The sequence below is a fragment of the Falco cherrug genome, chromosome 4 (genome assembly GCF_023634085.1).
Source record: "Falco cherrug isolate bFalChe1 chromosome 4, bFalChe1.pri, whole genome shotgun sequence".
In the NCBI taxonomy this organism is placed as follows: Eukaryota; Metazoa; Chordata; class Aves; order Falconiformes; family Falconidae; genus Falco; species Falco cherrug.
This window is the reverse complement of record NC_073700.1, coordinates 73,212,505-73,226,941: the sequence shown is the minus strand read 5'-3', so window position 1 is coordinate 73,226,941 and position 14,437 is coordinate 73,212,505. Positions and strand designations below refer to the sequence as shown.

At 38.5% G+C, this 14,437-nt stretch overlaps 1 protein-coding gene across 1 annotated transcript in view; it reads right to left on the bottom strand.

Moving 5' to 3' along the window:
• Positions 1 to 14,437, bottom strand: part of CUBN (cubilin) — a 155,177-nt gene that overhangs the window by 21,395 nt on the left and 119,345 nt on the right. The window contains exons 57-60 of the mRNA XM_055708924.1: positions 13,587 to 13,812; positions 11,333 to 11,520; positions 8,863 to 9,019; positions 7,192 to 7,341 (exon numbers count right to left, since the gene is read on the bottom strand). Coding sequence (XP_055564899.1) covers positions 7,192 to 7,341; positions 8,863 to 9,019; positions 11,333 to 11,520; positions 13,587 to 13,812 — 721 coding nt within the window. The remainder of the gene's footprint in view (positions 1 to 7,191; positions 7,342 to 8,862; positions 9,020 to 11,332; positions 11,521 to 13,586; positions 13,813 to 14,437) is intronic.

The following is a 14,437-nucleotide window of genomic DNA, read 5'->3' as shown; positions in this document are numbered from 1 at the left end:
TTTCAGAGCTGACTTCTTTCTCAATTCCCTCAAACTCTGGAGTACCTAAAACCAGATTCTTCAGGTTGACTCAGAAGACTAAAAAAAAAAATTCAATCTTGCAGTTTGCCACTGAAATGCTGTAACTGCGGCAGTCAGTGGACATCTGGAGATGACTGAGCCATAGGAAAACACCCAATGATTTTCAAGAGCAATCTGCTTTATGGGGCAAATCAGTGCAGATAGTAGGTTGAGTGAAAAGCGGCCCATTCAGAAGAACCAAAAACCATAGAAATGGGGAATGTACTGTTCTACTATTTTCTCCTATTGGTTTCCAGTTTCTCATTTGCAATTAGGTTTCTGGAGGAGACATCATCTCTCGATTCCCTGCCCTTCCTGACTTCCTAGCCACCTCACCATTCGCAAACATATTTGACTGAGACAAGAAGTCTCATAATACATTAAGCTCATGTAAGTTTAATGAAGGTCAGCAGCTGAGTTAGCATGCCAGGGAAATGTCACCAAAGAAGGACAAGCTGTGCTTTCAGTGTAAGGCTGTGAGTTTAGGCAGAGACCTGCCAAGCACCAGCCATCGGCACCCTGGGAGCTCAGAGCCATGTCACCGCCTCCCTGTCCAGCTGGGAGCCACAAGCATGGGGAGAAGTTGGTGGTACCCAGAGTGGCACCACCAAGGCATGTATGGTGGAAGCCAGAGAGGTTGGTATCGTGTGGAAGTGAGAAGGGAGCCACATGGGTTATACAAGAAAGCTGGATGAATGCTGTCAGTGAAAAACATAGTACACATCTACTGAAAAATGAGCTTCGTTAGTTGTTATGCTTGTAGAACAACCTGATGTCTTCTTTGTCTTCGTCTTCATCATTTACAAGCAAAATGGAAGCTGGGGTGTCACATGTTTGTTGAGGTTAAGTTATCATGTTCAGCAATCTGTTAGCAACAATGGGGCAGTTAAGGAAACTGCAAAGGATTAATAAAGAATTAACTAAATTTAACAGGAGAGATGCTGAGCCTACTGTTGCAGCAGAGTGACTCCTGCAGACTGTCCAGTCAAAACAAGCTGCTTCCTAGTGTTGCAGGAAACAGGATGACTCATATTGAACAGGATGACAAATAGGAATGGAGTGATAACTCTGTTTCACAAGAACAGCAGGGTGATCCCAGCAGTCAGGTATATTTTAGATCCTCTCTGGAGTTTTCATTTTAAAAGTCCTTCTCTCTCAATGAAGACAAAGTATTCTAACGTGTTTTACAATTATGGCAATAGGGAAATATGGTGTTTGTCTGACTCTAACAAGAGTAACTAAGCCAAAAACAATCAGCCACATCAGATACCTGATTATACTGTTAATAAAATAATTAATAAAAATATTCTTCATGTCTTACCCTATTATGAGAATACTTGACAGTGTGATTCAATTAAAGAGCATAATACACTTTTAAATACAGAAAAACAGGGGGTAAGAAACAGACACAAGTGCTATTTCAGAATGGAAAAAAATTGAGAAAGCAATTCAGGTCCTTTCCTGAAAAGACTTTGGAGAAAGGCATGAAGTGAAACAGATTTCTCAGCAAAGCAAAGGTCCACAATACCCACCACAAGTTGTTTTGAACTGCTGCACTGGGAAGAATAAAATGGCTGATGTAGAATTGTGAGCAAAAGTCTTTGGATCCTCATTTTTCAGGCAAATATCATTTATGACCCATGAATTCTGGCAGGACTGATGATTAAATGATCTCTATCCTATAACTTATTCTCTTGTTTACACTTTCCTTAATGCCTCATCATACTAAATGCATTATTATGTAAATAATGCCCAGCCTCAGCCTCTTCTGTTCTGTCTCCTCATGCCATACTTCCAGCCTCTACACATACTCAGCACATCATCAGCGATTCTCCTCTGTAGTTTATTTCCTCTAATTCTATCATCTTAGATCTTTTCTAGACCAAGTTCTGTCCCTTGCACTACAATGAAGCAGCTTTTCATGAGTCTCCAGAGATCTTTTCTTAGCCAGATGTCAGACCCACATCCTCTTTGAGCTGACAGGCACTTTCCACATAGCTGTCGCTGTTTTTCTTCATAAAATCTTGTCTACTAAGAGCTTTTGCTCATCCTTCTGGTATTACTGTATTCTCTCTTCCGATTCATCCATGAGGATTCAATGAAACATCTTCTCTCCTGTCTTTCTCTATCTCCATATTAGCTCTGTATAATCTCATTTGCAAGGACAGATGCAACTACTATCTCTGTGCTGATGACCCCGTAAGTGTACTTCCTACCTCCAGGCCTCTTTCTGTTCAGCCTAAAATCTTATTTCTGTCTCTCAACAAAACCATTCAACAGGAGAGCCCCGCTGCCCCCCCGCCAAGTCTTCCATTCCATCCTCTTTATTTATGCCTCACCATTTTGCCTGCTCTCACTAGGTCCATGTCCATGATTTTGTTCTCTCTAGGTTTTCACATCCAGGCTAGATCTAAATATTGTCAATTTTTTCCATTTATTATCTTTAATATAAACTCTTCCCCATCCTTCACATAGCTATGACTCTCACCCAAGAAACAGTAATTTTTCCAAGATAGATACTGTACCATTCGTTCCTCTAGCCTTAACGGTATTTCTTCCAAATTCTGCTCAAGAGATCAATTATTTGGCCTGATGTTATGAATCCTTTTTCTTTGAATTGCTGTGTGTATTTGCTTTCAGGGCCTTTTGTTATCTATCTGCACTCTATTTAAATAATCATCTCTTGGTACCGGTCAGCTTTTGACACATTGACTCATGTCTCCAAAGTTCACATAGTAAGAGCTTCAGTTGCCCTTACGTTACAGTTTGAAATATGCTTTGTGCTGTCTTCCTTCCAATTAGCAGAAATTTCTGTTCAGTCTCATTACTCTCCATCAAATCATTTATTTGATATGATGCCTGCATAAAAACTTTGACCAAACTTGGGTCTCTAACTATCTGATCACTAATAACAATGTCCTCTTTCCATCTTTCTGTCTATAGCCATAGATTCTATTTCATTTTGTATTGAGGCAGAACCTGTCTTTTCATTTAAAGTTTGTAAAACTTAAAATAATGAGCTTTTGGTTCACAACTGTAGTTTCTGCTATAAATGGTAATGCAATTAGTACTTACTAATGTAAAGTAATATGCATATATATAATCCTATGCAATACATTAACCAGCTCCATAGCACAAGATACTATTTTGAAAGCAAGGAATTCCAAGTCTTTCATATATACATATCTCTATATATCTCCTCTTTCAAAATAACCTATTGCAAAACTTGGCTACTTTCTGAATTGCCTAGAAACAACTGAGAAATCAGATAAAAACAATTCCAAAATGAAGCAGTGACCCTATCCTAGATTGCAAAATTACAGTTGCATGTTTAGAAAAAAAAAGGAGAAATAAACAAATTATTAGAACATTTTTCAGGCTGACATGGTATCAACACAAATACGGTTATTTTGTATGGACAGAGTATAAATACTACAGAATTCTAAAAGCAGGTATTGCAGGAGGCGGAGGATTTGGAAACTGACTAGTCCCCCTTATGATTGGAGCCCCAGACATAGCATTCCCCCGCATAAACAACATGAGTTTCTGACTGCTTCCTCCCCCACAGCCATTTCCCCTAATTTTCCATGATTTGGAACTCAGATTTTATTGGATGTTACATTCATACTTGAAGAGTATTACAGCCATTTAATAATGCACTGTCATAGCTGTCCTAGAGGTGTATTTGTAGCGACATTCATCTGAATAAAGCTTATGACCAAAAGATGGATGTGATTAATTATTTCCTAGCTAGTAAGTTTACTAAGATAGATAAATAAGCTTTGTTTATTACTTTAGTATGTTAGATTTGTGTAGACCGCTAATCCAAGGAGGGAGGACAGATTTAGAATCATAGAATTGTTTAGGTTGGAAAAGACCTTTAAGACCATCGAGTCCAACCATTAATGTAGCACTACCAAGTCCACCACTCATTTGTTATAATAATTTCATTATTATAAAATAACCAAACACAACAATGCAGGTGGTACTGCAAGAAGCAAGTGAAACAGGCAAATCATAAGAGAGGTTCTATAACTATATTCAGTTTTGCACAGGATGCAACATTCTTCAGGCTGCAAGTAAATCAGAGACTAAGCTAAATTCTATTCATAGGGTTAATCTTGCCTATGTTTTGCTGCCCAAATCTTAAGTATCTTGTGTAAGTTATTGTCTACTTCTTCTTGTAATAGTCAATGGTAAAGAGGGTGATGGGGGACTTCAGAAGGCATTTCATTCCACCTGTACAACACATCTGGTTTTGAGTTTAAAGTACTTTTTCTCTTCACTATAGGAGGAGATAAATCTAGATGATAACCCAAATTAGGTGTCTATTTTCAGAGGCTCAAAGTCTGATAAAACCAATTTTTCTACCTATCATGAAGCAGCCAATTTAGATTGAATTATGATCACAAAATCAACAAATGCAGTTCTTTCTTGCTCTGTTACTTGCTATATTTAGGGCTTAATAGAGATTTAATATTAAGTACATGCATGTCATATTCATTTCATTTCAGATACTGACATTATATCACTGCTGTGGGTTAATGGCCTCATTTGGAGTTGTTCTTTATAATCAGAGCAGGCGTCTCATCATAATTGAAAACATAACTACTCTATAGCAGAGATCCGTGACAAACCCATGAAGTCATTCAATTTTGTACCACTGTGTCTCTGCACTACAGGCAATTACTTTCTGCCTTCTAATTTTCTGGAAAAGATATATCAACCAGTTAATGTCAATGAGATATGTATGCCTTACAGGCATTATTTTAAATACTTCATTTCATTACTAAACAACCATGAAAAAAACAACAATTGGATTTCTTTTGAAAGGTCAAATAGGTAGTAAGTTATGTTAATTGGACATGTAACTAAACTTTAAAAAGCCAGTCCAGAATATCTGTACTAAATGGTTAAAATTTTAAAGGCCACACTCGGCAACAATCTTAATCAGGTGCAATGCTTCCTTGCATATGGAATAGCTGTAAATGTTTTTAACAGATGCTGCCACAAGTTGTTGTGCCTTTTCAAAAGAACTAAGGGAGTTCACGCTTGAAACCCTTAGGCACATGTGCTAAACATACTCAGTGAGACTGAAGAGTAAGTTTTCACTTTTGCACGATAGTTTATAAGATCATAGAATCATACAATAGTTTAGGTTAGAAAAGACTCTTAAGATCATCGAGTTCAACCATTAACCTAGCACTGCCAAGTCCACCACTAAATCGTGTCCCTAAGTGCCACATCTACACGTCTTTTAAACACCTCCAGGGATGATGACTCAGCCACCTCCCTGGGCAGCTTGTTCCAATCCTTGACCACCCTTTCAGCAAATAAATTTTTCCTAATATCCATCTAAACTTCCCCCGGAGCAAACTGAGGTCATTCCTCCTTGTCTTACCACTTGTATCTGGGAGAAGAGACCAATCCCCACTGCCTACAACCTCCTCTCAGGTAGTTGCAGAGAGCAATAAGGTCTCCCCTGAACCTCCTCCTCTCCAGGCTAAGCAACCCCAGTTCCCTCAGCCACTTCTCCTAAGACCTGTTCTCTAGACCCTTCACCAGCTTTGTTGCCCTTCTCTGGACATGCTCCAGCACCTCTATGTCTTTCTTGTATTTATTTGCATACCTCACATTTAAGTTTTCATGTAATTTCTGAACTTTTCAATCTTCTTTCCAATTTAAGCCCAGACAACTTCTCATTGCTACAGGGTTGTATTTTAAGATTTTTTGAAAAAACACTAATAATCAACTACTGAAGGAGTGTCATACTTCCTCTTTTAGAATCAAATGTCCTTTAGCTTATATCCACAGCTCTTTCATGTGATTGAGGACTTTTAGTTTGTGTAGCCTAAAGAAGCCTATAACAGTAAAGCAGCAAACTGCCCTACAAGAAGGAGAATATCTTTAGTATTTATTTAGCTCTGTGTTTATTATTATGTCTGTATCACTTACCTCTTTGCTTTGACCTTCTTGATTATAAAAGCTTGAATCCATTTAACTGAATGCACAAACAGAATACAGATCAGTAATGTACTCGTAGAGGTGTCAAAATTGGCATCATCTGATTCAGCCTAATGTTTTGTGTGTCTCCTGAATAATAATGTCCTCTAGATGAAGAACTTAACGTAATTTCTCTGGTTTACATTTCTTTTTTTTTTAAAAAAAACAAAAACGTATAGTAGCAGTTTGTCTTAGGGGAAGAAAAAAATGCTTCAGATAAAATCATAATCAAATCAAATCTTTGTCTCAGACCTAAATTAAGTTTGGACCAGAATACTTTTGAATTCTAAACAGTTTGAAAACTTAAAAAGACAATAAAAGAATCCTATTTGACATTATTCTTTGGTCTTAAGAAAAATTCAAATTATGCACCCCAGTTTAATAACAAATTACTTAAAAATCTCTTAGTCTAGGTGACTTCACAGGAACCAAATTAAGGTGGCCTCAAAATACAGGATGCCACCACCCAAGTAGTCTGGAGATACCGATTCCTTTGTGTTAACATTACATCTACACCCATACAAATTTGACCCTATCAAAGTTGGGCAAGTTTTACCATTCACACCAATGAGACCATGATATTAAACATATTATTTCTTGGCTAATTTTTGCTGAACTGGACAATCTCAAGAGGGACTTTTGTATACAATGTAACAACTTTTCTACGTTTTCAGTTACTGTAGTCTTCCATGTAGTTTCACATGTATATGTTTGTACATCCTTGTAAAACACCTGAGTAAAGGTGTATCTATTTTATCAGTTAAGGAAACAGAAGCACTGAAAAGAAAAACAGCTGGCCTAAGGTCAAAAAGATTGTAAGGCTCAATGGCAAAAAACCCCACAGAAGCAAAGACCCAAATTGGCCACAGTCACTCTTATACTCCAACCACCTGGCAAATTCCCGACTTCATTGCTGCAAGATATTCAGCAGGTGAGATCTAGCTTCACTCTTCAGTGATGCAAAACTGAACCCTGGAAACTATACCTGTAAAATGTTTTCTGTAAATGTTTTTCAGAATAGACCAGCAAATTAAACCATCAACCTTTTTCCATGATAGATGATTTGTATGTTTTCAAGAAAGAAGCTATACTTCACAGTATGTAGTGAAATTGTGAAGAACTAGTTACCTTCCAAGTGGAAAGTCTCAAACTCGAGGATCACCAGTGACTGTGGTCCCTGGTCTATGATATAACTGCAGTTCAGGTTGTTATCATACTGACTAGGGTAGTTAGGAGAGACGATACGACCTGCTGGGCTGGTGAAATTTACTCCACATCCTGCAAACATAAATAAAGAAGACATAATCCAGGTGATAACATCATTCCAGTTTTGCAGTGACAAAACCAGTAATATGCACAAGGACCTTACCTCACCTTAAGAGGCTGGACAAAAAATCAGGGAGAGTAGTATATATCATGATGGCAAAAGTAGGTCTTGCACACAAACACAGCAGTGGTTTTGGGAAACACAGACCCTTCCCACCTACAACCTCACACAGTATCTTGGAGTGTCTTGGACAAACCAGGCCATAGCTCCTCAGCCCACTGATGAGGACACAGCACTGCATTCTTATGGGTTTGGAGCCTGCACGTTTCAAAATCCCTTTGTACATATAAATTTAGCTGAGTTGGATGGGGTGTTAATGGTACACATCAGCAGTTTAGCCTCATTTGAAAACACCCATTTTAGCCCAAGTGGTACCATTCTTGCTTCATGCCTGACAGCCAGGAGGATACAGGCTGCTGTAGGGCATTTCTGGGTTGCTTTGCTATAAGCAGAGGCAGGAAAGGTTTGCCATCCTGAGCTTCTCAAGCACACAGAACTGCTCATTTAATGGAGCTCCTTCTGATCCTAATGACTTGCATGGCCTTGGGGTTTCTCTTTATTTTAAGCTACAGGCTTAAAGGAGTGCAGTGCATAGTGAAACGCTGGTATAAGATTAGCAGCAGGCATATGAAGCCTGTGATTGTCTCCACTAAGAGGTTGTTAGTTGGTACTGACAACACTAGTTCAGACATTATAAAAACAAAAGCAGTTTCCATTCAGAATTCCGTAAATTCCAGTGGTGTCTTCCTCTAAGCACTTAATTTCTCACTGTTTTAATCTGAATCCAGTGAAGGGAAAGTGGTTTCCTTTGGCAGCATTCTACAAAAACATCCTGAACAACAGACAACAATTGAGCATCACCTCCTACACTTCTGGTGGGTTTGACTTTCCCAAGCAGATGCCACGATTAAAGAAATGAAGAGGCCCAACCAAGAAATGCCACTTGAGCTATATGAAATGCAAATACAACAAAGCAAAGCAAAGGCCTGAGCAGGTAGTCATTTCTTCTCCTGAGAGCAGTTTATGTGAAGGGCATGGGCTATACCATACACAAGAGAAATTACCACAGTTTCAGCATGTGCCTTGGAAAGAATAGGGATAAAAATTCTAAAGGAGGAACTGATCCTTTTTAATTTTTAAAAAGATTATAGCTTTAGCTTCCAAGTATTTTAACTATGGAGAAACAAATTCTTAAATTTTATAGGCTATTCTTTTTTTTTTTTTTTTTGGCAGACCGGAAAGGCAAAAGTGGTTAAGAATAACTACGAAGTTATAGATGCATTGAGGATCTTTGGCAAGTCCAATACTGGAGCACACAGTAGCTCCATTGCATTCAGTAAGGAAACTCTTGGTTTCAAAACCTGGGCAGAGGCTTCAATGCCTTGTTGGACTGAGTTCTGAATTGCTACACACTTATCAAACTACTCCAAAATGGACCAACAGAGCAGCCATCTGGCTTTAATATTACTTACTGCTTATGAAAGATGCAGAGAAACCTTGCCCGGGAGCATCCTGAGATTGAAATACTGTAGTTACCACATTGTTTGGAGCAACAACAGGACCAGGAGCTGAACTTCCACATCCCATGGTTAACAAAGCTGTTGCTGCTTCTTCATTTCCTCTCCACACCTGACAAGCCCAGATCAGAAATGGTTTAGTGCTTTCAAAGCCGTTTGTGGGAACCCACCAGGAATTGCATATGCAATTGTTCTTTCCATAGACTTAGGGTAGGATTCATCTCACTGAATCTTAGAGATCTAAACTGGAGCTAATCACTCTCTATTCACTCTACAATCAGCGGAGACAACTTCTCCAAGGAGTGAATCACAGTGAATAACTTAGGTTGCCAGAGCCCTCTGAAGGGCATCTGGATGTCATTTGCTCAAACCACTGCTGATAATAAAGCACATGTAAATCAGGTCCAGGAAACCAGAGAAAAACATTTTATGCACATCATTACTACCTCCATTTTGTCTCTGCGAACTTATCTCCATACACCCTATGACTATGAATGTCTGTGTAGCAATGAATTATTAAATGCAATCCTTACATTATTCATAAGTCAACAAAACCCAAAGCTGTCATGCTAGGGTAATATAGAGGCATCAAACTGGAAGATCTGGATCCCTAATATCTAGTTTTGCTAATAAAAAATTACTCCCATTTTCGTTATGTTGTATTCACTTGTTCAATGACAAGTATCAAATCACTCAGAGTTAACAAAATAATATAATTCACAGAAAATATAATAAAGAAACAGACAATTCTTGAAAAATACTACTTCAGCTGTACCAATAGCCAATTTAAGTTTAATCAAACCATGCATGCAAGAAGCACGTGCAGGTTTAGGTAGGTATTTAAGTGAAACCCTCTTCAGGTAATCACTTAAACATGTACTTGAAGCTCACAGTTTAAGCACTGAATTTCAACACACATGTAAATAAAACACAGGCATAAATGTTTGATGTTTCTGAGTGCTTAAATAATTTCCTGAATCAGAATGTTTACTGCCAAGGATTAAAATGTCTGCTTTAAGAAAAATATATTTACTCTAATAATAAATTTATTTTTCATCAGTGTGTTGGAACAGGTTTTTTACTGGTACTTTATACCAAAAATATATTATATATAATGTTTAAAATAATGGGTTCAAAAGAAGTCTAGTGGTACTAGAACAACCACATGAAATTGTGGTTGCTCTAAGCAACCATTCTAGAAAGGGTTATCCAAGGGTTAGTGTGTAAATGTGGACATATTAATCACCTCATTCATCTGGCCAGGTATCTGAGGCAATGGATGCTCAAAGGATTAATATAAACTGGCATGGCCAAGATTTTGTGAAGTCACTGTTGATTTTGGATTCCCTTTTTTTGGCTGCTCATAATAAATGGAAGAAACTTGCACCTGTTCCACACTTTTTCATATCCAGACACCTTCATACATCTCAAATTGGACATTCAGAACTGGGGATGGACATCACCAAAAATTTCAGATTTTTCTCTATGGAGAAAATCTCCAGTTGACATAGTTTTGACTATGTCATTCAGAACGGTTTAGAAATCTGAAATTAAAGGACCTTTACTGAGTGGCATTAAGACTTCCATGTTAGTGAAATTTATCATTACATACTACATCAATTAATCGGTGGAGCAGGCTATGAAAAGATAAATCTATTAGGTGTTTTTTTTCCACAGCCTTAAAAAATGAGTGTAACTGTGGTTTGTACATTAGTAGGTATAGATCAGAATTAGTAGGTATAGATCAGGTGTACAGCTGCTCAGGTCTTCCTACATGTTGTCTAATTACATTTGCCCTTTTTTTTCAAGTGGGAGTTGTACTGCTGTGGAGAAAATGAGCACAAAACCACTGAACATATGCCAAATGCCTGAGAAAAAAAAAGGACCCTGAAAAATTCAAAGCATGTCCACTCCATTCGATTGCTTTGAAAACAAGCGGCTCTTTTCAACCTATGAAAGATAATAATGCTATCTTTGTTTTCTGAGATTAAAAAAGGAAGGATTAATGCAACTTGGACAGTTTATATAGTTATATAAAGAATTTTTGTGAAATTATAGTGTTACATTCCTGTTTTTTTACTCACTGGAGTAATTGAAAAGGACTTTTCATTACACTGTATTTTCTCATTATATCCTGGTTTTGAAGTCATATGTACTTTTTTTATATTTTTCATATTTGGGGGAGCATATAGGGTGATAGGACCCTGCTGGAAGTGGAACCTCAAGAACTGATAAAAATTAAAGATATATACAAGCCAGCTCTCAAGGCACACAGAAAATTGACTGTATTGGTACAAGGACTTGTTTGTATTTCCTGAATTTTGTGCCTTGACAATCCTAACCGTGATGGTTGAAAATAAAGTATTCTGGAATTGTGTCTTCTTAAAGCAGTGCTCTGCTCATCTAACACCAACAATTATTTTACCTTCACATAACTGCTCTGGCAACTTCCATTGGTATCTGGAATCTGGAAGTTACTGTGGAAGTTCATCTCCAAGTGTTTGCTTTCATGTGTAATGATGGTCCATGTGCATCTGGTGTTCATGGGAAAGTTTTGAGGCCAATGAGGAGACTTGATCATACCATTATCTGAATGAATGATTCCACCACACCCTGGAAAAAATAGTAATAGGCAGGAGAAATGTTCAAATATTTCCCGTTGGTGTCAGCTTTGAATGGCTGCTTGCTTCTGTGGCTTCAAGAGCAAGACAGGAAAACCCTGACACCCATCCAAACTTCATTTACCCCTCTTTTAATTAATTTTCTTTCTCCCACCCCTGCAGCAAGGAGGTAGGTACACTCTAGAGAAGGCCTTTCTTTGTATTTCACTTTTTCTTCTTCACAAGCTCCTTCTTCCCAGTTCATACCCTTTTGCTGTAGTCCGTCTATATACTGCTGACAAATACAAGTGTGTGTTGCTCAAAGAGAGAGTAAGGGTCAGAGATACATCAACAAGAAGCTGCTTCTGAGACTGTGCAGGCTCCTTCCCACATCCCACAGGATGCACATCATGACTGACAGCCATTCAGAACCCCCCCCGAGGGAAAAAAGCTCAATCTACTGCTGAATCCTCTTTTTTTCTCATTCTGCAACATGCGAATATTGCAGTTCCACATGTGAATCTACCCAAGGCACATCTGTTCACCCAGGGCTAAATGGTGACTTCTCCTCCAGCTCAGGGAGCCCTGTGGATCTCAGTGGGATTATGGAGAGGGCTGAAAAACATGCCTTTAAAAATTGTTAACAGATTCATTTACAGGGGGGAATAGGTGGTCATGGCTCAGTGGCAGCTCATGTTCTCATACATAATAAGTCTAGTTAATTTGAAACATACTCGCAAATACCATGCCAAGAATAATTTACTAGGGCTATGTGTACAGTACTAGCAACCCATTATTATTTCAGAGACGATCTAGTGAAAGGATGAATAAAGAGCAAAGAAAGGTTTGTAACATTATACTTTTTTTTCCTCTCAATTAAAAAATATGTATTAGCTTTAAAAGGAAGACTTTGTTTTTCATTCTTCTGTGTTAGAAAAAGTAATTGTGTTTAGAAGGATACGGGGCCAAGTTTTGGTCGCACAAACGTGAACCCAGAGATTCTCAGTGGACAAATGAGAAGAAAGCTGAAAGGAAACCAGGTACACAAAAAAGAAATCTCTTTTCACAGAGAAAATACTGGCTACACATTGCACATGTATGCTAATCTACACTACATCATTGAAGATGGCCCTCCTTGCACATGAAATCTCAGTGACAACAGGGAAGCGTCAAAAAACCTGCTTAGGTGACAGTGTATATTCACACAAGCACAGACTAGTGATATTTTTAAGACGACACCCCATCAACTGACTGTGTGACTACTGCTAGATTATTAACTGATGGAAAGCTGATCAGCATCAGCCAGAAGGTTTGCAGATGGAGGTGACACTAGAGAAAATACTGCCAGCTCTGTACTGAGGTAGGAAGGCACAATGAATTCTGCCCTGCCACCAACCAGCACATCTACACTTGCCTTTAGTCACCTCCTGAAGGACAGCGTGGAAATGGTGAGCTACCTTTTTTTTTTTTTTTTTTTTTTTAAATCCAGAGAGATGATAATTTCAACACAGGGAAGATGAACTTTTTTAAATGTACCAATTCAATCCTGGATGTGTACCAACTTCAAAGACATACCAACATCTCCACTAAAGTGCAAGAGTTTTAGGCTGTTGTCACATGTGCTCTTTGTTCTCAAAGCCTCTCTGTTGAGAACTCTGTTGAGAACTGACCCTTTTCCAGTTTTAAAGTGTTTAAACCAAGTCAAACTGTGAAACAATTCTTATTCAAGAAATGAAATGTCTTATAGTCACCGACAATAGATACCACTGCTGGGAAGATAATGGGCATAGTATCAGTTTGCAGACATCAAGAAACTGCCAGTGGGAGGCTTAAGAAGTACAAAATCAGTCCAAATTTGATTTAATTGTGTGAGATCAGACAACACTGGTTTAATACTTGACTTTTTTAGTGCTGGTTTCTCTCAAGAATGCTGAAGATGTTGGCATGTATTTCTTTCGTTCTTTAATGCAAACTTAATTAAAGAAGAGGAATCCTATTTCATTTTGTGATTGAAAGTGCTGTGTAGGCATGATGTACTGCTATGTTAGACCTGATAAAATCAGTATTTTTTTCTCTTACCTAGAGATTCTGCTGTCCATGTTGCATAAAAGCCACCTCCTTGAATTGAGTGATCAGAGTTGAAGATGACAACTAGCTTGTTGGAACCAGACTGAATAGTCCCAGGGGATGTGTTTCCACAATACTTTCCTATGACAGGAGACCCAGGAGAGCCACCATTCAGGATTGTAACAGAGTCCCACTTACAAAGCGAATGATTTTCGACGTGGAAGGCTGTAAAAGCAAGCTGCAACACACAAAAGTGGCATTCAGGAGCTAACACCAGCCACAGCAGAGGAGAGGTTAGAGCAGTTCCAGCCAGATCCCATAGCCATTCTAGCATGATTTCTCGGTATGCTCAGAAATCTGACCCTCACTTCACCTCGATCCTTTCCTGCAAGTATTGTTTGGAGCCTTGCCACTGTAAGTAACAGCAACTACTTAGCATGGAGACAGAAATGGAAGAGGAACACACAGGTTCAAAACTGGCATTATTGGGACTTAACCATATGTTTGAAGCTAAGTATGTGCTTCAAAAGGGTCTTGAATATGCGCAGGTTTCTGGTCATGAAATCTGAAGTTGCACTGTCAAATATAAGTAGCTATGTAAGCAGAAAGCCTTGGATTGTTTTCTTCCTATTATTTTGAGTCAGAATACTTAACAATTGCTAAAAATAATGCTAGTTTCCATTAAATCTGAGAGAAACAGTTGCATGGTTGGTTCCTGTGGCCCCAGATACATCACATAAATAGCCTGGGCTGGGCAGGCAGCTTCTGACCCTGTCTCCCTCCCACACTGATGCTGCTTGTCCTTGGAGTGATATGCACATGGGTGGGATTTCCAGTTTAAAAGACTTAGATTGATGATCCAG